Below are 25,025 nucleotides of genomic sequence, written 5' to 3'. Positions count from 1 at the left end.
TCCCCCGAGACAGTGCATTGTGCTGATGGTGACAGTGACAACTTGCTTGGTCACACGGTAGAGTCAATTCAATCTAAAGCCCTATCCTTCTGAACCCTAGTGCTACCCCAGTGAGTGCCCTGTTAGCATTACAGCAATAGTCTCTCATCTTTTCTGGGATCATCTGGTCTGCAGAAGAGAGCAGAAAGTAGTGGGTACACACATGCACACCGCATCTGACTTTAGAAGCCACAGATCTCTAGGTTCAAGGTTAAAGAATCTCACCTTTAAAAATGACATCATTAAACATCCTTAGGAAAACAAATGGCACTTGGTCACATTTGTTTTAGCCTGCTGCTTCCTGAGGATATCAATTGAAAACAGTATGTCCTAACCCTCTGGCCATTAAGAATATACTCTTGGGGCTAGAAAGATGGCTCAGTGCTTGAGAGCACACACTGCTCTTGCAAAAACAGAGTTCAGTTCCCAGTACTCACATTGAATGACTCATATTGCCTGCACCTCCAAGTCCAGGGGATTCCATCCCCTCTTCTGGCTTGTGTGGGCACTTACAAGCACATACACATTCTCTCTCTCTCTCTCTCTCTCTCTCTCTCTCTCTCTCTCTCTCTCTCACACACACACACACACACACACACACACACACACACACACACACACACACAGGCTCACGCATGCAGATACATGTACCTGTGATGTGTATGTGTATAGGAGCCTTGACACAAAGGGACCTTTTAGACCTTTGAGATAGACTGTTGAACCCTGTGAATTCTATCACAGGAAGTGATAGAATCTGTGTTGCATCTGAGTGACTTCATGTAGCATTAGGCTCAGCTCTCTTGCCTTTCCTTTAACAGCCTAGTGATTAGAAGAACTGCAGCTGCTAATTATACATACATTAAGACAGTTGCACAAACACAGCCTCAAAAGGCTCAGAATGAGAGGTTCAAAACTTCGAGTACCCTGCAGACACTGATGGGGCAGCCTGGATTACTGGAGGTATTCATGGTTCCTCTTCTGCAAGCCTGAGAGAAGATGTCTTCTCCCAGAGGCAGGTAAAAGAGAGAGAGAGAGAGAGAGAGAGAGGAGGGAAACAGAAGTGGCAATGAGCCTTCCTGATTGCTCTGTCAGGGTGCAGAGCTGGGACAGAGAGAGTTTCCAGGTGATGGTCCTGTGCTTGAGGCAAAAGGCCCTCTAAGCAGGCTCTCCACAAAACTGCAGAGTAGTGTAAGTTGTGTGTGTGTGTGTGGGGCATGTCACTTGCCCACATCGGCAGCTTTCAGTTCTAACCTGGTGCCTGCTACAGTGAGCTGGAAACAGGACTTAGGATCCATTAATGTCAGAATGGTCCCTACTGACAGTCCTTGTGCCCCCACTGTCTACCTCTGGCCTGAGCAAGCCATTCTACCTCCCAGGGAGAAGAAATTGAACCCTAGCCATAGTTTTCATAGTGGCATTCTGAGGGTCTCAACAAGGGCTTTTGGTGTTCTACAAATGGTTGGTTCATTTTCAATATGCGGTTTGCCTCATACTTTTGTGCATATATAGATTCTGTATATCATACATAAATATTTTAACAGCTTTATTTCTATAAACTCCACTGCCATCTGTTTACTGAAAGCCAGTGAGCGCTGTGCTCACTGTCCATTTACAGAGTTATGTAACCATTACTGCTGTCTGGTTTTAGAAAGCTTTCATCACCCCCAAAAGAAAGCCTGTAGTCACTGATGGCCCATTCGCTGCCTTGTGAACCTACCTCATGTATGGGTTTGCTTCTCTGGATGTTTTTCTAAATGGATTCCTAGGCAACTCTGCCTTCGGATGTTCTCAAGGTTCATGTTATGGCACATGTCAATACTTTACTTCTTTTTAAGGCTGACTAACATTGCATTTTATCTGACCATCCATTGGTTGATGGGCAAATGGACTTTGTCTGACTAATGCTGCTATGAACTTCCTGGTGAGTTTTTATGTGGACACTGTTTGCATTTCTCTTGGTTCATATCAAGCAATGGAACTGTCGATTATATAATGTAGCTGTTTAACATGCTAGGGTATAATTTATATGAGCTTATGTATGTAACACACACACACACACACACATATATGAAGGTTTTAAATATCAACTTGAGACAATCTAAAACCACCTGAGATGTGTGTCTCTGCTGAGGGATTGCCTCAATCATGTCAGCCTGTGGGCTTTTCTGTGGAAGATTGTCCTGATCCTTGATATTGGAACACCCAGCCCATTGTGGGTAGCACAGTTCCCTAGGCTAGACCCTAGACTATAAGAGAAGAGAAAGGTAGCTAAGCAAAAAGCTAACAGGCAGCATAGGCACATTCATTTTTCATTGCTCTTGACTATGAATGTGATGTGTGATTAACTGCTTGAGTCCTTCCCTGCCTTCTCCCCCAAAGGTGGGAGAATTATATAATTTGGAATTATATGCCAACAAATCACCCTTTATTCCCTAAGTTGCATTGGCATAGTGGGGCATTAGGGTACTTGTTAACAGAAAGGACTAGAACAAATACATAGTTGTATGTAAGGTGTTCTAAAACTAGAGTAAAATAAAATAAACCCAGCTATTGTATAACAAAGCCTGACACACTGTTGACCTATGTATTAATTACTTAACTAGCTATGCACTAATTAGCTCATGCTGCCAGAGTAGAATTTATGCAATTAAGATAGACAGAATTTATGCAATTAAGCTTCACCTCTCCTATTTACTAAAGACAACTGGGTCCTAAGATGTTTGAAAATGGTTACCACAGGTACCTACTCATCCTTGACAATCGGGATTGTACCACTACTCTACAAGTAGGACCAAAAGAAACAACTGAGATGCTGAGATTCACCTTGGACTCAAAAGGGTGTCCTTGTGTTCAGGTTTCCACATTTGTTTAAATACAAAAGAAGGGGCGAGAGAGATGGCTTAATGGTGAAGAGTACTCACTGCTCTCCCAGAGGAATGGGGTTCAATGCTTAGCACCCCCGTGGTATCTCAACCTTATGTAACTGCAGTCCCAGGGGATGGAATACCATCTCTGGCCTCCCTGGGCACAAGGCACACACTTGATACACAGACATACATGCAGACAAAACATTCATACAAGTAATAATAAATAATTTAAGTATCAAAGAACTTTAAGTGTTATAATGATCATTGGGGCATAGGTAAATATCACAGCAATTATGGTTATAAAGTTTGGATTCCAGGTGTTGGTGGTACACACCCTTAATCCTAACACTTGGGAGGCAGAGGCAGTTCAGACCAGCCTGGTCTACAGAGAGAGTTCCAGGACAGCCAGGAGTGCACAGAGAAAACTTGTCTCACAAAGAAAGAGAGAGGGGGAGGGAGGGAGAGAAAGGAAGGAAATAAAGGAGGGAGGGAGAGTTAGAATTATTTTATAAAGAAAAAGTTTGGAATTATTTTATTTTGGTTGTTACTTTTTTGTTTTTGGTTTTTGAGACAGGGTCTCTCCACACAGGTCTAGACTAGGCTGGCTTAGAACTCACAGAGATCTGTCTGCTTTTGCCTCCCAAGTGCTGGGATTAAAGGCATGTGCCACCATGCCCAGGTAGTAATAGCTTTAATTTAATCACTTTATGTTTTGGAATTTGATGTAGGATTTAGTTTAGGGTAAGGAAACTTTTGGCTGCTGAAAAGAAGTTTGAACACCAGTGTCACAGCTGACTTGTGAATTTCTGGCTTTGGTTTTGGCCTCATTTTACTGTGGCTTGACCTTTTGCAGATCCGATGAAGGTGTGTGTGTGTGTGTGTGTGTGTGTGTGTGTTCACACATGCATGTAAAAGAGTGCGTGTCTATGTCTAAGAGTGTCTGTATAAGAATGTGTATCTGTGTATATGAAAGTGTGTATCTGTGTATAAGAGTGTGTAACTGTGTCTGAGAATGTGCATCTGTGTATGTGAGTATGTATCCATATAGGAGTGTGTATCTGTGTATGAGAGTGTGTGTATCTGTGTATATGAACATGTGTAACTGTGTCTGGGAGTGTATATCTGTGTCTGGGAGTGTGTGTCTGTATGAAAGTGTGTATCTGTGTCTGGGAGTGTGTGTATGAGAGTGTGTATCTATGTCTGGGAGTGTGTATCTGTGTCTGGGAGTGTGTGTCTGGGAGTGTATATCTGTGTCTGGGAGTGTGTGTCTGTATGAGAGTGTGTATCTGTGTCTGGGAGTGTGTATCTGTGTCTGGGAGTGTGTATCTGTGTCTGGGAGTGTGTATCTGTGTCTGGGAGTGTGTATCTGTGTCTGGGAGTGTGTGTCTGTATGAGAGTGTGTATCTGTGTCTGGGAGTGTGTATCTGTGTATGGGATCGTGTATCTGTGTGTAGGGCTGAAGTTGATGCTGGTGTCATCAGTCACTCTCTACTTAAATAACAAGAGAAGCTTCTTCACTTGCCCCAGAGCTTGGTGTGGTTCAGCTAGTTTGGCTAGCCAGTTTGCTCTGGGATCCCTTGTCCTAAGTGCTGAGATTGCAGGCAGACCAGTACACCCACATGGCATTTTTGTGGGTGCTGGAGATTTGAACTCTAGTCTTCATGCTTGTATGCCAAGCCCTTTACCTAGCACTGAGCCATGTTCCCAGCATTGCCTGATGAGGATCTTCTGACTTGCCAGGACTGTCACAGCCCATCCCGCTTCTCTTCTCCAGCTGTGACAACTCTTCTCCAGAGTTGTTTGAAAGTCCACTGCATACACCATACTAGTCACTGAAGGTGTTCCAAAGACCAAGTAGCTGTGTTTAAGGTACCTATTTGTGTTTGGAGGTGAATATAAGATATTGAGAATAGAGTCGTCCAGTATACATGTATTTAGGTGTTAATATTTGCAGATGTTGCCAATACACCAAAAATGGTAGGAATTAGAAAATCCCAAGGACAGCTCCCTGGAACAGGTGGCACTGTGCTGTGTCTGAGTATAGATGTGATCTTCTGGTGGCTGAAGAGAGGACACTGCCAATTCCTTTGAACTAGAATTTGGTCACCTGGGGCATCTTAAGAAACTAATGCTTCAGTTCCTGGTTCCTGTTCAGCCTTTGGAAAAAAGAGATAAATATGAGAAGCCAAAGAAAAACAGGCATTGCACAAAAAGTTTCCAGAAAGGAAACTTAAGTCCCTGGATAGGAAACTGTGGGGTGAGGAAGACCCATTCTGTTCCCATAAACTACAGTTCATTTGAACAGCTCCTGGGATTTACAGAACCCCATTAATCTCAAATTAGATATAAATAATTGTCTACTGTTTCTGAGCTGTCAAAATCCATTGCTGCTGCAGGTCCTTTTCAGAACAGAGAAAGGTCAGACTGGGAGCCAAGAGCCTTTAATGCTGGTGTCCTCACTGGAAGGTCTGTCCACTAAAGGTCCCTCTCGGCTCCTTGTGGACAGGCAGCTCTGTCGTCTGGAGGATGGGTGGGATGCTCACCTCCAGGCAGGGTCTGCCTTTTCCTTCTCCGTTTTCGTCTTGTGCATCACTCTTCACAGAGCCAGGCACAGAGTGCCCTCATCCTACTTTCTAATGAAACACACATATGTGTCTTAGGAAGATGTGTAGCTTCTAAAGGTGTCTTCTTAGGAAACTAAGAAAGGTAATGTCACCAAGGCATTGTCAGGCTGGGGTATGTAGCAAGGGGGATGCAGAATGAAACTGGCTTTTGGAGGACCTGGGCTAGTACTCACAAGTCTTTGAAGATTTGGGGATGGGGCTGCCACCAGCCATTATAGTGGCTTCTGTATCACCCCCTCCCTTCCTGGTACCCCAAGCCCTCCACAGGTGTTTTTGGGCCAGCTGTTCTGTGACTAACACTATTCCCACACATTTTTTGTATGTAGCCACGGTGGCCACTGGCCCCTGTGTCCCATGATTCTTTCTAGCATTTGACTGGGAGCCTATCCAACCCTGGCTTCCTTGGTCTCCTTCCTGAGACTAGATGTTCCAAGGAATCCCATGCCTCACACTCTCGTGGGTTCTGTCTGGTCAGAACCTCCTGCCAGTGTGGGCCTCTGCTTCTGGCTACATTCTGTCTATCCTTTAACCCTACTCTGCCTGCCCTCTCCACACCTGGACCCTCTGATATTGCCACCTATCGAGGTATAGGATTCCCAGTGCCTTCCTGCCTTGTAGGGAGATGTCAGATCCCACACACCTGTAGCACTGACCACAATTTTCTACATTATATCAAGAAGCCAATTGATGTAAGACAGAAGAAAACAATGTCTAGGAACTGTCACTTGTCTACACTTGGTTCTTTCTCTAAAAGCCCAATCTCCCTCATATTCATTATCTTCCTTACCGTTGCCTTTCCCTGTATGCATACCTATAAAAGTGGAAATTTCCGTGTTGATATTAATGTTTAAGTCCCCCTCAGTGAACAAAGAATTTCTTAACAGCAATCTTTGAACTCCCTGGAAAGAAAATGGGGCCCCACTTCATCGATTCCACTTGATCCAACTTGAGACTTTTGAATGGACAATCACCACTCTAAAACTGGCTTGGGACTACATCGCTCTAGACAACTCCAGACCAGCTAGTTGAGATGGTGCACGTTCTGATTACATTCTGGCCAGAGCTTCAGATAAGAACTTCAATCAAGATAAGAACTTCAATCAAGAACTTCAATCAAGTATCTCCCGCCAAGCAGAAACTAGATAAATGTTGTAACTAGTCCACTCAAGACTTTCATTACTCTAAAATTTTCTTCCTAAAGGATCCCACGAGGATGTTGTCGTCCCATTTCAGCAGGAAGTAATTCTGAGAATACTACACCCCCTTTCCCTACTGTTGACACTAAGGGATAATGTACACCTGTTTAGGGTTAGTTTTCTATTGTTTAGGGTTGGGTTCGGAAGGAGGGATCTATACGGTTAGGATGAGACATAGACAAGTTATTATATCTTCTTGTGATTCACCTTAATGATTATTAGATATAGACAACTTACATGATGTAACTTATACATAATTTGTATGTCACAATTAGTCATACTGTGTAAAGTATTCTTCCTACTTATGATGTTTGGTGCATAAATATTCTTGTCATCTTCTATGTATGTATGCTTTTACATATGTTAAGACATTTTGTACACAAGTTAGTTTTGTTTCATGTCTAAATCTTTTCTTTAGACTAAAAGGGGAATTGTAGGGAGAGATCCCACATACCTGTAGCCCAAATGGGCGTGGTGACAGGTACATAGGATTAAAAGAGCTGGGAAGGAGGAGGCTCGATCTCATTTTGGGGTTCCAGTCGGGCTCTCGAAAGGCTGCCAAGACTAATAAATAACAATAAATAACCAATACCATTCTTATTCCATATCCTGTTATAATTCCTGGATTGGGGAACGGAGAATTGGATTCCTGGAATCTTGATGTCCTCTCAGAACATTCCTGACTCGTTCCTGAGATACTTGGGCTTGCATTCAGTCTGCAGGGCTCTTGTCTTTATAGGGTGAGTCTAGTCTAGATTTTGACTGCTTCTCCAGTATTTACCTCCCACACTTACCCTGACCTGTCTTGGCTCCTAGTTGTCACTTCTGTCACCAAAGGGGAATCCAGTATGTTCCATGGTAAGAGTAGTGTCATCTATCTCATCAGGTCGATAAGATCTGTTTGTATGCTGACTTTTTAAGCCAGTGCATTTGCTTTTTCTAGTTTTGCTTTTCTGCCCATTTGATCAGTGTGTGTCCTCCAAATGCAGGAAGGAGCCCTCCCTCTAGTCAGGTCTGAGTGATCTGAAACACAGCCAGTGGCCCCAACCAGCCTCTGAATTTCCTGATACTCAAAAGTATTCCAGGCACCAGGCATGGTAGTACACGCCTTTAATCCCAGCACTGGGGAGACAGAGGCAGGCTGATTGCTGTGAGTTCAAGGCCACCCTGCTTTACACAGCTAGTTTCAGGCTAACCAGGAGCTAGCTACACATGGTGAAACCCATCTCAACATGACACAAAACAAAATAAACAAAAAACAAACAAAAGCTGGGAGCCTGGATGGATAGCTTCAAAGTGACACGGTTACCTGTCTAGCAGGTTCTCAAATCTCCCTCCATCCCCTGTGAGAGCTGTTTGAACTTGTCCCAGGGGGACTCAATTACTATCTTTGCAGGACCCAGGTGCACAGGGGATCTGCAGAGGCTGTCAGTGAATGCCTGGCTGGGTGGTGATTCTTCTCACAGCTTGTCTGCTCTGAATAGCTGGAAGTACTTCAGTGATGTCACACAGTGGTTTTCCAGGATTTGGCAAGTCTGCTGAGAACTCTTGCAGCCAGAATAAATCAGCCAAGCACCATGTGTATTCTCTGCAAACATTTAGAAAGTCTCTCTTAACCCACCTAGAACAATGTAGAAACAGATCTTATTTGAACAAGCTGGTTGACAGCATGTGGTGTTTTGATTTTAATTTGATTTCTTTGCCTGATTCATTGAATGGAATTTTTTTAAAAAGCAGGTTTGAGTTGGGAAGTGGTGATGCATACATTTAATCCAAGCACACCTTTAATCCAAGTTCGAGGCAAGCCTGGTCTACAAAGTGAGTTCAGGATAGCCAGAGCTACGCAAGAAACCCTGCTTTGAAATGTAAAAATCAACAAAACAAAAATTGAGATTATAACTTTCCTCCTATATGCCCTTCCCTTCTCTCCTCCAAATTCATGGCCACCTTTTTCAATGTTATTATATGCATCTCTGTATATACATGTATATTTCAAAATATAGCCTGCTCAGTGTATATGATGTTACTTGTGTGTATGTCTTCAGAGCTGACTGTTTGATATTGGACAACCAATTGAGCACTTCTTCCTGTGGAACCTTCTCTCTCTCTCTTTCTCTTTTTTTTTTATAACAATGAATCTGCTTTCCTTCCTTTCTGAGGAAGACCCCAGCAGCCCCTGGGGATTTCTAATCATGGTGGTGTGTATTCTGGCATGGCTCTGACATCGGGACAGGCAGTAGTGATCTGGGAAGGAGGCTGGCACATGCAACAGGCCAGCTGGGAGCCCTTTACCCAAAGGACCTGGGGTGGAGGGTGGGGGTAGGGGGTGGGGGTGGAGGTGTTGGCCTGACTGGTTCTGTGGCTGCTGACCCTACCCAGGCAGTATGTCACTACCCTGACATTTCATGGCTAGCCTGAGGTTTCTTCCACTCTTAGGCACCTCTTGCTGCTATGTGAGCAACTCAGCAGCACTTTTCACAGAACAAAGCTTGTATCTGGTGAATGCCAGTGACAGCCGGCCATTCTGACTTAGGACCTAAGGCCTATCTCAGGGAAGTGATTTGATTTCCACTAGGGATCCTCTAGAATTTTGGCTTTAGACTTTTCGGCACACAACCAATGTTACCTTACCTTCTTGTAGAATTCAGCGCAGGCTCACAGGGCTATGGCCTTCAGTAGTTTAAAACCCTGAAACAGAAGGAAGCAACAACAGAATGTTTGGGGTTGTGATTTTCCTTTGAGAGCCTTGTCTTTGCAAAGCATCTTTTTTCACAAGAAACACAGGAGTGAAGGCAGATACAAATTTATATACTGAAGGGATCCATTAAGCAGAAGGCTTCCATAGTAAACTGATGGCAGATGGCTGAAACATGCCATGTGTTTTAGGACACTACAACCTTTTTGGCAGTGCAAAGTCTATGTCCCTGAGGCAGGGTGCATGAGGCTTGTACTCAGGAAATAAGGGATCTTCCCACATCTTACAGGAATTCCTCAGCCTGCTCTGCCGTCTAGGCTGGCAAGCCTCAACCCTTTTTGATTGAGCAACCCAAGGGCTTGAGACTTTTAGTCTTTGAGTCTGTAAAGGAGCTAGGGGCAGCAAGTCTCTGCCCTCACTTCCCACACCTGTGAAGAGATGACTCTGCCCTCCAGTAGTCCAGCTCATAGCTAGGAACATGATAAGAGTGGGTTCCATGCAGGAAAACAGAACCTCAAGGCAGGAAGGGTTTGGCATGGCTGCTCCCACAGTCCCTACCTGTCCACCTAGCTGTTGTTTTGGTTCCAGAGAAAACAGACCTAGGTCCTAATTCTGGCCCTTTATGTGTGTGACATGCAAGTGCACCGTACTTTGTTCTTGCTTGTGCCTGCAACTCTTGTGGTTCTCCCTAGCCTCAACTCTCCAGGTTAATGGCCTGCTTTCCCTAGCTCACTGTCCTTTGTCAGGTCTCCATGCAAGGATGACCAAGACAGGTCATTGCTCAGGGGCTCATTATGCTAACTTGCACTCCAAGTGTGCCAAGGCAGGAGAATAAGGGCATTAACTGGAGTGCCACTCACCCTTGACCACAGCAGGGTGCTGGAGGTGACCTCCTGTAGTGGGATCACCTGGTGGTTTAAAAATCCCTTTCAGCCAAGCCCAGACAAGTAAGGCCGACTCTGGAGGCCTGCCCAAGCAGCAGACTGTCCAAGGGGCATTCCAATATGCAGCTCAGCTGGAGTGCACTGGCTTGAGGTGCCTTCCGTGTCTTACACAAGCACACACATCAAGGCCCAGGGGTCAACATTTAGCATATCACAGCCTCGTCCTAACTCTTGGGTCAGGGCTTCCCACTCCCTGGTCAGTGTCCACTACTTTGCCTTGTCCTTCTAAGATACTCTGGTCATAAAGGATTCTGCCTCCTTCTACCCTCTCTCTCAAGGGTCCTCAGAGTCGCTGCTAGGCAGGATGAAGACAGCAGCCACTAGGGAACCTTTCGGAATGGTCAAACCATGGAGCCCACTTGCCTGGGGACAGGATGGATGGATGGATGGATGGCAGCTGTTCCTGCCCTGGAAACAGGGGCAGTGGCTCTCTTGTGCTCTTAAGCCTTAGGTCTGCTGGCTCTGGATCTTCCTCATCCAGCCTCGCTGTCTACTTACCCCAGTGACCTCCTCTTAAGTTCTCAGTGTATACAAATGACTTTATAGAACATGGCCACTTTGTCCATCTGCAGGTCCCTAGAGTATATAGTGACTTCCCTGCAGATGAACTGTGAATGCTTAGTTCTGAGTAGAGCAATTTGGTTCATGTGGGTATATTCAGAGATGTAGACATACTGTTGTGGATCTCAGCTCCTTTCTTGCTCAGAATCCTGTGTTTAGTGCTCAGTGTTTTGAGATAAGTCTGAAATGTCTTCAGGAAGCTGGCTAGCACATGGATAGTAAATGTGAACCACACTGGGGTCCCTGCTTATAATTATCAGACAAGAGGATGACCCCTAGGTGTGTGCTCAGTCTGCTAGTCATAGGTACTTTGATTTGGTGACTTCAGCACATAATGCTTCCATTTGAGTCTTGCTGGTCTATTACTGAATGTCTGTGTGGTTAATAAAGTAGCATGCTATTTTGGTCCAAGGCTAAGTATTCTTTATCAGTCATTAAAATAGGCAAAGACATTTGCTCATCAGCTGTGCATATGATAAAGGGTGGCCTAGTAATGCGTTTAGCCTAGGAAACAAATTACATGGTGAAAGAGGCTGGTTAAGCTGGCTGCCTGCCCTTAGCTACCTCATCCACACAGCTTCCTGAGGATAGAGGGTTAGGGAAAGGATGTTACTACGGATCTTGGAAGGATCTAGCATGGTAAGGAAGGGGTAGAGATAAACAGTACAGCTAGCTCATGGGACACACTGAAAGGGTTTCTGTATCCCGATATTAGGTCTCCACTGATGTAATAAATCAGATCAGGCTGAATTAATAAAACCAGGTCTAAGCTGAGCAAAGCAACTCCTGGGTGGTCTCCAGGGGAGGGAGAAACCACATGGCAGGTTTAAAGACTGTGTCTTCAATACCCTGTAGGTATGGTCTTGAACATTTCAGGGGGAGGAGCCATGCCTTGGTGGGCTTTGCGAGGGGCGGGACTTGGGAAGTGACGAGGGGGATCTGAGGTGGAGCTTCCCCCTAAACATCCCAGACTCCTTGGGTATATGGGCACCGGTTCAAGTCTAGCTACTTCCTGCTGGCATGGGACAACATGGGGAGGGGGGTAGGGAGTCAGTGGTCTCACACTCAGAAAGAGGTGTGGGTGACGGAGTATTTGGTTAGCTGCCGTCCTGAAGACCTCAGGCATCTGTTCCTTGAGGAGTTGGAGAAGGCAGGTTGCTGGGAGAAAAAATAATTCTCATTGGCCCTGTGAATGGGGCTAGCTATGGGATGCATGACGTGCCCTGGTTGTACAAAAGAGACAAGGGAGAATGAGGGGGGCATGAGAGCAGCAGATATGCCCTTCATTGGGACATCTTGGAAAACCAGGTCACAGTTGCTGGGTAGGTACCCACTTGAGCCTGGAGAGGTGGTACCAGCACTGATATCCCAGGACCTTGGGGGTATGGCATGCCAGATTGAGCCATCACATCTGCTGTTCCCCTGGAGGTTTGAGATGCCTCTATCCAGACTATAAAAGTGTCAACAAGAATTAGAAGATAACGGAGCTTTTTATGAGTGGGCATGTGGGTGAAGTCAACCTGCCAATTCTCCCCTGTTGGTATCCTCAAAGCTGGTCCAGGGGCTGGTATGTCTGGAGGGCCACCTCTGGGTTGGGCTTGGCACACATCTGGCAGGAGTGGATCTTGTCTTGGCAAAGTGGGGTAATCAATTCCCTAGGAACCTGCAGGTGTCTGTAAAGCAACTAGAACAGATTTACATCTTGGTGTCATAGCAAAAGGCTACAGCTTTGGGTTAAAAGGTATGAACATTTTTCCTAGGGCCTGTTTTTAGCCCAATGAAAGACCCTTTTTATTCTATACGTAGAGGAAAACCAGAGGAAATGTTTTGAATGCAAGAGGTTGAATGAGTGGAGGAGGAGGAGGGAGGAAGGGACAGAGTTGAACAGGCTGGCAGGCTTCCATACCCGCTCTCATGCGAACCTGCCTCTGAAAGCTGGGACCAGTAACATCCACAGAACTCTCAGGACTCCTGAAAACTATTTGTAGTCAATGGTATCAGTTTATCTATTGATGCTAAAACTCTGAACCTCCAAAGTTACATTTGAAACTTGTATATCCTAGACCACGGAGTGAGGCACACAGGTCTGTGTCTTTAACAGGAAGTTTAACTGATGAACTAATGAGCTACCAAGGTAGCGTAGCCTTGGGGGTGTTGGGGGAAGAGCAGTTAAGCTGGGAAATCTATCAGTACCCTAGTCCTCAAACACCATCAGATCTGAAAAGGATAAATTTAATAAGTGAGACAGCTTTCCAGCTATCCAGGCAGCTGCCCCAGGATTCTCCATGGCCATCAAGGCAGTATCAGCCTTCAGCTGCCACGCCCAGGAGACCTGACAGACTTTTCTGTGGAGTAGGCAGTGGGGCGATCAATTCCCAGTGTTCCACCCATCCACAGTGTGGACAGGGTCTTAGCAGCAGGCAAGGAGCAAGGCAGGTGACTGGCCCGCTATCTTTCAGGCAAGCCCCAGGGGGGGGAGTTTTTCTGCAGCCATCCACAGCTTCCTTGAAGGAGATACAGGATGCTGCCGGGAGCTGGCATGTCTCTATCATAAGAAGTTTTTTTTTGTTTTATTTTTTGTTTGTTTGTTTTTATTAAAATGCCATGTTCTCAGATCTCTGATGTGTTTGAAGATCAGGGGATCATTGTTAGGCATATCTAAACTAGACAAATGTTGTTTAGGCTTAACTTTGAGAATATATATAATGGTTTTCTGTATGACTTAGTTTATTGAATTAACTACAGCTTATCAATGTTAGTAAAAGCAAGGAGGTTAGACATATATTTTTAAATTGGTGTTTGTTAGTCTGAATAGACCTTAGATAAGGAGAGACCATTTGTCAGACTGTTTAGGTCATCTTAGGAATATCTCAATCTCTGGTACTCAGCTGTGGTCCTAAAACATAGAGCATAACTGTAATCTGTGGAAGGAAAAACCAGGTTTTAACATTTTACAAAATCTGGCAAGATGCATCCCTGTAACATGGATGCATGGAGTGCAGCTTTGTTGCCTCATTTTAAAATCCCATCTTTCATAAACCTTGTTTTTAGGGCAGGAATTATCACACAGAAATCCATCCTAATCCAAAATGACTCGGAGACCTGATGTTTCCTGGGTGGGCCACTCCATGTGGTCACCTTTATTTGAGATGGTGGCAAAGTCATATGACCTCTCTCTTCTCAGTCCTGGCCCTACTGTGTGGATGTAAATTCAGTGTTAAGGTAACCACTGGAGGAAGCCATGAGTCCTGTATGTCACCAGGACAGTGGGGGTCATGTTAGGAAATTAGTTAATGTGATTGTGATTTGAGACAACTAAACTAGGACAGTTTACAGTTAAAGAAAAAAGGAAAATTTAGGTGCACAAACACTTTAAGTGATTTGAATAATTATTAAATGTTAAGATAGGTCTTGGAAAATTGATGAAACCTTTGAGAAGTTTGCAAAACAAATGTTTCTGGTTGTCTTATAAAAGACTGGCTGTGAGGTAGCTGTTCAAAATTATATATACACATATAAAGAAAGCAATAAACAAATCTAAGCTGCATCCTTCTTTGTTCTTTAGAGCAATCTAGAATATGGTTGTTTATTAAGATGCCTGGCATGTTCTTAATGTAAATTTCATCAATCATTATAAGAAATCAGCTTTTGCATTTAGTCCTGTTTCTTCTTAGGGTAAAGATGGTATCAGATGTTCCCATCCACTCCTAAAATCATTGGCTGTGAAGTGGTTGTTCAGACAGACTTATTTAAAGTCACCACCAACTCTCCCTGCTGCATCTACACCAGATACTCAGCATTAACGAGGGCCGGTCTTATTTCAGCCTGCTAAAAGAAGCTAGATTGAGGGGTTTTGGGCCGGCACTACGCAGTTCAACAACCCAGAAAAGTTCCTGTCCTGCACCTTTCTCACTGGTCTCTGAGGGTTACCCCCCTCAAACCCCTCCCCCATCGTCTGTTTTCAGTACTCTGGACATATCATGGCCTTCCTCAGACAGGAACTTTTTTTTTCAGCATCTAGTGCTTTTGAGGGTTTTTTGTTGTTGTTGTTTTTTGTTTTTTAGGAAGGCAGGAGGTGAGAGCTCAGGTGGTGAAGCACTTGCCATGCAAGCATGAGGACCTCAGTTCAATACCCAGCGCCCATGTCAACAGCTAGGCAGGCTGACATGCATCCATGTGCTCATGAAGTGAAGACAGGAAGCTCCCTGGAGCCTACTGGCCAGCTAGCGTAGCTGAACCCATGAACCCAGCCCCCATCCCAGTAAGACACCTCGTGTGGTAGTTTGAATATAATTGGCCTCCATAATCTTATAGGGAGTGGCACTATTAGGAGATGTGGCTTTGTTAAAGCGGGGAGCTTTTTTGCAGGAAGTGTGCCAATGTGGAGGCAGGCTTTGAAGTTTCCTATGCTCAAGGTACTACCCAGTGTCTCAGTTTACTTCCTGTTGTTGTCTTCTTATCTATGTGTGGCAGCTCCTTCTCTAGCACTCTGCCATGATGAAAATGGACTAAACCTCTGAAACTGTAAGCTGCCACCTCAATTAAATGTTTTCCTTTATAAGAGTTGCTGTGGTCATGGTATCTCGTCACAGCAGTAGAAACTCTAAGACACCTTGTCTGCAAAAAAAGTGGGTAGTTCCTCAAAGGAACAGCACCCAAGGTTGTCCTTTGGTCTCCCCATGCATGTGTCCATGTATACATGTGGACAGACATACACGGGTACACAAATGATAAAATATGCTTTTACATGTGGACAGGCACAGGTACACACATGATTAAATATGCTTTTAAAATTGAATCTCCATCAGTTCCTGGGTTCAAATGATGGGTGTTTGAATTTTTAACAGCTTATGCTCAGGAAAGCTCATGGTGCCTCAGCCATCCTGTATACTGTAAGAGGTGTCACATTGTTTTTGTCATGAATTTTCATGAAAAAAAATTTTGCCAAATTTTCAGTTTGGCAATTGAACCTTGAAGTTTCTATAATTACCACAAAGAGGCTTTTTCCCAAGGAGCATGGTCAAGATGCAGGCAAGCAAAATGGGCCTGGCATCCCCTGCAGGGCAGGGGCACAACAGTCTCTTAAAGAAGCTTCTGTCTAAGTCTGTTTTGTTTTAATTTGTTTATTATTATTATGTGGGGTGTGGGGCATGTGACAGTCAGATGGCAAACTTGTGGAGTCCACTCTCCCTGAGAGATGAACTCTGAGGACCCACTGAGCCATCTCACCAGCACTCCTTACTTTTTAACATTTCTTTTACTATTTGAGGTTATAAAGTAATGAAATAGTTTCCCCCTTCCCATTCCTTCCTCTGAGTCCTCCCTATAGTCCTCCCTGCTGTTTCTAATTCATAGCCTCTTTTTTCATTATTTGTTGTTACACACACATATATGTGTGTATGTATACATATATATTCCTAAATACATAAGTACCATCTGCTCCATCTGTATAGTATATAAGACCTATATATTATATAAGTATATAGGTGTATATTTTCAGGGTTACTTGGTATTAGATAGCCAACCAGTGTTTTCCTCTCTGGAGAAGACTATTTCTCGCACTCTGGGCATTCCTTAGCTGCCTGTAGTTCTTTGTGTCCGGTTGAGGCCTCCTGCTCCCCTCCCCCAACCCCTGTACATCTCCACATGTCCATTGTCGGTGTTCAGCTCATGTTTGGGCAGTCATGTTGGTGAGGCTTTATGGGGGTAGCATCTGACATTCCTAGGACACCCATGCTCAGCAAACTCCCTGGTCCTCTGGCCCTCACACTCTTTTTGCCACCTCTCCCACAATGTCCCCTGAGCCTGAGGTGTGGGGTGTTTTGTGTCCACTGGGACTGGTCTCCACGGTTCTACATTTTGATTGGTTGTGACTTTCTGTAGCAGTCAGCATCTGCTGGAAAGAGAAGTGTCCTTGGTGAGGGGGGAGGACCACACTTATCTGTGGGTGCAAGGACAGTTATTTAGGATGTACTGAGGGATATTTTGCTGTTATTTTTTTCTGATAGCCACAGATTTGCACAGTTGATCAGTTTTACTGTGCACCATTAACCTCTGTCTTTTGTCTCTCTAGACGTCGACTCATCTCCCAGAGATCATCTTTGGAGACCCTGGAAGATATTGAGGAGAATGCCCCTCTCCGGAGGTACGTTCTCATGCTTCATGTATTCATATGTTGTAACAGCTGCCAGTACATGGGTGATTTTTTTTTTCAGTTTCTGACCTTCTGAATTAAATTTTAAGAATAAGCATTTGGCTCCCAGGGACAAAGAATTCTCAGTGTGGAACCTCAACCCCGAAGACATGAAAACTAATAGACTGGAGCAGGCCAGTCTGCCTGCAGATTTCACGGTTCTTTTTCTTGTGGTTACCTCTGTGGTTGGTGTTCCTCTGAGGATGCTAAGGATGGCACCAAGGCCTTGGTATGTTAACTGTCTGCAGTGGCTCTTGAATCTCAGCCCCAGCCACCCTTTGCTTCTTGAAGGTGGCTGCTATGGAAGCAGGGCCATATTAATGCTAACATTCAGCTTCACTCTCAGCAGGAGAAGCAACCAGATCTCCTCAGGAGGTGACCGTGACGTCACTCCCTAGCTAGTTGCTGGGGCAACCTGATGGAGATAGTTGCAAGTACTCCCTTGGGTTTGGAAGCATTCCATCCCATTTTTTTCTACCGGATTACAAAAGTGCTGGTGAGGCACATTTTTGGGATGACAGCAATTGCTTGTGACTGGCAGGTTTCCCTCCCCTCATCCTGCCCTCTCTGTTGGCCCACATCTTTACAGAGGTTTTCCTTGTAAAGGAGAAAACGCTCGCTCACATGCTGTGTCTTCTTGCCTTCTCCCTGCAGCTCCAAGCTGGCAAGGGAAAAAGTATGGTTCCGTCCTTTGAAATAGCCAAAGCCAGGGAGACAGGTGTAGCTTCACTATGAGGACTGAGGAGCAGAGGGCAGACAAGAAGACCTGTGGGAGGCTGGCAGCTCCCATGGACTAGCGTTAGTCCTTCCAGAGCCTGCATCTGTCTTCCATTTGCTTGGCTACATTCCAGGATGTAGCTGCTCCCTGGAGCCCGGGCAGTGCCACTGTGGAGGGCAGAGCAATGTTCTGAGAGGGACACCAATGTGGGAAGCAGGGAAGCAAACACATATATCAAGTGACTGTGAATCTGGTCACTAACATCATGCAGAAGGTCAGGGACTGACAGGCTGGTCTCTACTTTTGAAGTCTTTGGAAATATACCGAGCTCCCAGAAGCCCCAAAGGACATGTTCTGTGAGGCAGTATTTTCCCTGAAGGCACCACACATCAGCCCCATTAAAATGCAAGGTTTTGATCCGAATAATTGGTGAGCATGAAGGAGGGAAAACCATGTTCCCAGGTGACAAGTGGCTTTGGCCTGAGCGGTAAATCATCTCCACCCAAGTCTACCCCACCCCCACCTGCAGCAGAGAGGGAACCAGCTAGGAGAGATGAGTGGGGGCTCAGGGCTTCCAGAAGCAGGTGTTTGGAGTTGTGTGGCAACTGCTAGCAGAACAACTCCAGCCGATCCGGGTAGAGGTAAAAATTGTCCCCACTAGGGTTCAAGACTGGGCTATTGTGTCCCCAGGAAATTAGAGGGCTGAGGGAGACTTGGGTTCCCCGTTACCCCTGAGACCTCCTCTTAGATTTACCCAGACTGGAAGAAGAGTGAAAATCACTTGTTCTACAGTAGCTGACTTCTCCCAAATTGTGCTTACAGAATATTGTCCTGAATTTCAAGGGAAATTTGTGTAAATGTAAATATCTAAAAGTAACCTGAAATCAAGGCGTTTTAGAAGTCTTTATTTCTCCAAATGAGCTTGAAAACAAACAAACAACTTCTCAGGGCCAATGAGATGCTCACTGGGTGAGGGCTCTTGCCACCTGTCCTGATGACCTGAGTTTGATCCCTGGGACCTATATAGTAGAAGAGGACAACCTATAGATTGTTCTTTATCTCCACACAAGTGCTGTGTGGCCCTCGTGTGCTCCGTTGATCTGTACATACATACATACATACATACATACATACATACATACATACATAAGCAAATAAGGGTAACGACTTCAAAAAAGGTGTTCATATTTTCTTAGAAATGCCTTGCTCCTAGGAAATAAAGTGATGTAGGAGAAAGCGTGCTAGTTGGGGATGTAGGGCTCGCTTGGTATCAGACAAGCTTCTGTGAAATGGGAGGGCCTAGATAGGCTGACCTATGAAGTTATTTTGCAGCCTCTGACAGGAACTGTCCCAGGAATGGCACTGAAGTGATCTGGGAACTGTGGGGGTGGAAGGAAGGCTCTAGCTTAGTTTGCTTTCAACGTTGGCATGTAAAACAGTTGCCTCCAAGGTGCCTATTAAAACCTGAGCATAATTGAGTATATCCTCTAATCAGTGCTTAACAAGGAAGAACTAAACTTTCATTGAATTAGTTTTTAATTTCATTCTCTCCTAATTTAATTTCGCATCACTCAAAGTGTATGCTTTTAAATAGGTATTTACATGTTAATGCAGGCAGCTCTGTGAATCAGTCCTTTGCCTAACCTGTTGTCACCTGCAGCCCAGTATTCCAGTTTCCTTGGCAATTGTTGCTAATGGTGCTCTTAAAGCTTCCATCCCCTGATGTTTGGACTGAACGCTTTTAAAAGCCGCCCAGCACGCAGCTTGCTGAGTAAGGCTTATGTTAGTGAGTGCAAAGAGCTGACATCCAGAGATTCGTCTTTTATTGTTTTCCTTTGTCTAGTACGTCACAGTCAGTGCTTCCTGTGCACACCCAAGGCTTCAAGAATGAAGATTTCCAGGAGTCTGCCACCTGCCTGGTGATCACCAGGGACCCCAAAACACGACCCTAGGACATCTCTTCTAGGTCCCTGGAGCAGTCTTGATTGACCTCCCGTGGCCATGGCAGCCACCAGCACCTGTCTGCTTTCTTAGACTGACTTGGTTGATGGGGTTGGAGCTACCACTGTTGAAGTCATTATTGCAGCCACCTCCTTACCCAGCTGGCACTCCCAGCTGCCTGTGGTCCTTTTGCTGAATTCCAGTCTCTACAGCAGCCCAAGGACTCATGGTCCCTCTGTGCAGGCACTGGAGGTGGGGGCAGCCCCAGGTCATTCTCCTTGATGTCATTAGTACCCACTAGGACTAGAGCTTGTCAGGTGTGTCAGGCTTAGTGAGCTCACCACCTGCTCCCCATCTAGCGCTCAGCCTGCTTCCTCTCAGACTGGCTGCCACAGAAAGCTCCCGTTTGAGGGTGGGGCAGAGTTCGGAACAAGGATAGTCTTAAACCTGTGACCCTATGGAGAATCCCCTAGACGCGTAAGTTCTTTTATGTTTATGCTCCAACGATTCTTTTCTCACCAGCAACCCTATGTTTCTAGAGCCTTCTGTATAAGACAATAGGAACCTTGAGTGGCTTTTAGACCTCAGCAGTCATTCTGGGGTCAGCATGGAGGCAGTTTGTTTCCAGAAAGCAGTCTCAAGAAGGCAGATAGAGGCTCTGTGTCTGCATGAGCACCAGAACTAAAAGCCTGAAGTCTGTAGAGTTAGATGGAGCTGTCAGCACCATCCCTGGCTCTGCCTTTACTGGATTTCCTCAGGCAGCACTCTGCAAGGCTTCTAAAGAAATTCCTTTTAAAGCTATGAATTTAGAGCCTTCAATAAAGGCTGCAGTGTTGAGAATATAGAGGTCTACCCCCACCCCCTCCCAGCTCACAGCTTATTAATAATATAACACTTGAAATTTGCATATGATGTGTGTACATGCCTGTGTGTAAGTGCACTCATTCCAAAGGGTTACTTGGCAGTTTATGAAACACAGACACACATGTGTCTATATTCATTTAATTTTCACAGTAATTAATGGCAGTGGGGATTGCAAGTGTTGCTAATAGAGTTAGTTGGGAGCCCTGAGTGGTCTGTAACACCAGCAGTCCTGAATCAGGGTTACAGTAATTTCAGGGTTAGAGGTGGGGAGGGCCATGCCTCTGCTGGAGCAGCAGCCCACTGTAAGGGACAGTGATGGGAAGTGGGGCCTCCCCTCTGGACACACAGCCCACAGAAGGACTCTTCCTAGTAAAAACCACAAAACCACTGATCTCTCGCCTTTTCTTGGGCCTGCATGACTCGCTTCAGTGGGATTTATTCAAGCAAGGTTATATATTGTGATCTGTACTCTATGAAAGGCCTTCCAAAAAGGCTAACCTCTGCTGGAAGGGTTGGTTAGGGTAGATGAGGATTTTCCCTGGGGGAGACTAAAGACTGGGGTTGTCCTGTAGGTCTGGAACCCTTGTTGTTCCCCAATTCAGTTCCCACATGTGCCCCATACCCCCTTCTGCTATTAATTTTACATCCCGTGGAGACATCTCCTCCCTGGAGACAGAGCGGACTGTATTCAGATGATGTAGCCACCCAGAGTTCAGTGTGGGCTTTGGGGACCTGGCTTTTCCAGAACCTGTTTTTGGAAGTGTGAGGTTATGGGAACCCACATCCTATAGGAGGAGCCAGTTCTTGATCTCATAGTCAGGAAGGTTTTTAATAGAAGTAGCCTCGTCAGTCATGGTGAGATTTTCAGCTTTGGTAATGGTGTCTGTGTAAGTTAGAATTTAGCATGTTACTTCAACAATTACTGACCACAAGTAAGCTTCCTCAGCTGTGGTCTGTCAGAGACACAAGCAATGCTGCCCATTCTCAGGGGCACTCTGCTTTTTAATTCCAGGTCACTTTGGTTCAATAGATAAGTATTTATTAAAATTTATTCTGAAGCAAACAGCGACTACCTAGGTCTTAATTCTCATTTGGATTTAAGATGTGAGTTCCCAGGTGGAGTCAGGAGTCGGGGCAAGTGTCCAAAGTGTTCAGGCCAATACCACTCCAGAGGAAAAATGACTCAGGGCTGCTTTTAAAATGAACTTTGCATGTTATCCCTCCAGCCCCAAATCTTTGAAATTTTCAGTGTTCTGTTCCCTTTACCTGTATTGATTTAGAGTCTTTCTTTTAGGATGACAAAAAAATTAATGTCCTTGGAATCCATTTAGGTTACATTATTGTAACTGAGGATGATAGTTTTCTTTAGCCAGCTTTTCACAGACTCAGATAAAATGTTATCAGTATTATCAAGGAAATTGTCTGTCATTGGGTTTTTTTAAGTTTCCTTGCTCCCCACTGGCTGTATTGTCTTCATTACCCTCCCCTCCCCCACTCCGGCCTGATTGGGGTGACTCAGCCATTTGTCTGGTCTTTCCTTCCTGTCTTTGTGTGAATATGCCTCACTTGTCCAGTGGGCAACCAATGGTGTTTTTAAATACCTTTTTTTTTTTTTTTTCCAGATGTCGAACACTCTCAGGTTCTCCCAGACCAAAGAATTTTAAGAAGATTCATTTTATCAAGAACATGCGACAGCATGATACCAGGAATGGCAGGTACCACACCAGCATAAAGCTGCCAGGGGAAAGGAGGGGACTGTGACCGCAGCCAGGGGAAAGGAGGGGACTGTTTTAGTGACCAGAGCTGAGCAGGGCTAGACCTATGCATTCATAGCAGATGCCACATCCCCAGACATATCCACCTGGAGAATCCGACTTCTAAAGGCCTGCCTGATGGAAGACTTGGACCAGCAACTAGCTGGCATTCTCATAGGCCATGAGTATGTTTTTATAGAAAACTTTGAACAGAGAAACAGTTGCTTTCTTTTTGTTTTTCTGCTTTGTCTGTTTTGTTTTTGTTGTTCACCAGTACTGCCTGGGCTGTTCAATAAAGTCTGCCAGATCTGCCCCTGAACTCGGCCTTGACTGTGGCATAGGTGACTCTTTAGGAGGGCAGAATCTGAACTTTGGCTGGCAGATCTTTCCTTGGTTTCTGGGCCTGCTGACATCTTTCTCCAGCCCTTCATTAAACAAAAATTATGGTTGAAAAGTATACAAACTTAATATAAAAATTCTCGGGAGGATAGATTGGAATTCTGCCAGCATGCTTCACCCATCCATCCAAGACCTCTGGTGTCCTTAGGGATGGCTCCTCTTAGCTGACATACTGTCTTGAGCAGGTGGCCTGGTGCCAAGCCCACCTTATCTGATAGAATTTCTAGACGATCATGTGGGCTCCCTAACACTCTCAAATTCTTACAAAACTTTGAAATTGCTGAGCTGTCTCTCAGAGATGTCCATTAAGGCCAGCATCCCTGTTATTCTGAGGGTAGGGAATACAGGGTAGGGAATACAGTTTACATCTTGTAGAGTAACACTAAGGAATAAATTTTTAAAGGCCTACCATGTTGAGGCTTATACCTATTTTTTGAGCCTTTTACAAGCAAGGAACATAATTTTATAACAACTGTGATGGTTTCAGAACAGCACAGTTGGGGTCTTCATATATCCCTTCGCAGACTTTAGTGTGGATTGTCTCATTTGGTTTTCCGGCCGGTGTTCACATTTTGCAATGTTTAGAATTTTTGTTTTCACTCTGATGCTCAATGTCTTCAAATTATTGTACCACATTCATTCAGTCACCATTTTGTTTGCTTTTGAGGCTCTTTCTAGTGTCATTTTTAGTCTTTATTTAAATCTTTGGGTTTCTGTCTTTATAACATAGACACAGAAAGGCTGTAATTCCCAAATAAAATCAATGATGAAGCCAAAGAGATGACCCCAGTTAAAAGGATTCCACTTTCAATCCTGACCATCCAGGCACACCATCAGAGGGTTCCCAGACATGGTTACACAGTAAGAGGATATAGCTAATGGAGAAAGAGCAATTGTCGTGACCCGGCATGTCTCAGCTTTAACCCACGACAGCCATGAGGTTCTACCTGAGTGGGGGTGTGTGGACCTGGAAGCTCCTAGCAATCCAGCGACGATAAGGACCAAACACAGGCATCTTGTCATCTTCAGAGAGCTCTCAGTTCCATTTTGTAGAACTAGAGTCATTTCTTTATTAGCCATCTTTTCTGGTGTTTCTTAACCGTCCTGCAGGGAACCATCTCTCTTTGTTCTCCTCTCTCCTCGCCCTCTGGTCGCTTGCCCCTAACTCTTAACCTCCCGTCCTCACAAGTTACTCACACACCTCTGCCCTCCCTGTCCAGGTGAGGGCCTATTCAGATGCTTAGGTCCACAGAGATGCAAATAAGAGGCATATTACCCTGAGGCCATGGTAAACAATAGTAGCCCTACTGTCATTAACAATAGAATGGTGAGGCCAGAGCTTTCCAGTACTCCATGTTTACTGGCGCTAGAGACTGGGCCCCAAAATATTCCATAACAGAATTATTCGGTCCCCCACAAGCAATAGAATGGGATTTCAAGTTATAGTGTGGAGCTGCCCCCTCCCCGGCCCCACCTAGGACCTCTGTAAGTTACAGTCCAGAGAGGCTGTAGGATTAGTAGTTCTGATAGTGAGCTGTGAGCCAGTGTCAAGGATACAGCCTCCCTGAAGATCTGGGACAGGTGGTAAAGGTGGAAATCAGAGCTGCAAGGACCACGGGCTGTAGGGGGTGCTCTACCTGCTCAGGTGAGAACAGAGAAGTCCACTGAGGTTCACATTCCACCCTGGGATTTATTAGTTAGCGTATATTGTCCTTGTGTGGAACCAAACTAGAAAGGAAGCCAGGAAGAAAATGGGATTTCTGAGGTAAGAGAAGGGAACAGTGGTTGGGGATTGAGGCTGGGAGGATGTGGGCTGGCTCTTCAGAAAGCAAGAGTGGCAGCTTGGCCTGGCTGCAGACAACAAGTGCAGCAGTCTCCTGTGGAAGTGCCCAGACACTCAGGTGAGCTGCCGGCCCAGCCCTACTGGGTAGAAGGACCTCTAGTCATGTGCTTGCTTTTGGGGGGGGATCTTGTACCCCTGCCTCAGGAGTAGGCGTGGTGTGTAAATGAATGTTTGGCTTAGGCCCCCAGCAGTCTCTCACCTGAGCAGTGTTGATCCCTGCTGACTGCCGTGCACAATCCCAACACCTTCTGGTGATTTCCCATAAGCCCACAGTCTAGTTTCCAGTCTAAGTGCAAACCTGGGACTCTTGGCTCATCTACCCTGAAGATGCTGGTGTGGGGGCCTCCCTTGCCCCTTAGAGGTCTGGCAGTATGATAGAGGCTGTTA

The 25,025-nt window shown here is 45.3% G+C and overlaps 1 protein-coding gene across 2 annotated transcripts in view; it reads left to right on the top strand.

Annotated features, from left to right (window-relative positions):
- The window catches only part of Cables1 (Cdk5 and Abl enzyme substrate 1), a 106,224-nt gene that overhangs the window by 30,788 nt on the left and 50,411 nt on the right, over nucleotides 1–25,025 (top strand). For both annotated transcript variants that reach the window (XM_027404330.2, XM_027404329.2), the window contains exons 2-3: nucleotides 17,000–17,071; nucleotides 22,265–22,357. In XM_027404330.2, coding sequence (XP_027260131.1) covers nucleotides 17,000–17,071; nucleotides 22,265–22,357 — 165 coding nt within the window. The remainder of the gene's footprint in view (nucleotides 1–16,999; nucleotides 17,072–22,264; nucleotides 22,358–25,025) is intronic.

This window comes from Cricetulus griseus, chromosome 2, assembly GCF_003668045.3.
Source record: "Cricetulus griseus strain 17A/GY chromosome 2, alternate assembly CriGri-PICRH-1.0, whole genome shotgun sequence".
In the NCBI taxonomy this organism is placed as follows: Eukaryota; Metazoa; Chordata; class Mammalia; order Rodentia; family Cricetidae; genus Cricetulus; species Cricetulus griseus.
This window is presented reverse-complemented; position numbering and strand designations above follow the sequence as displayed.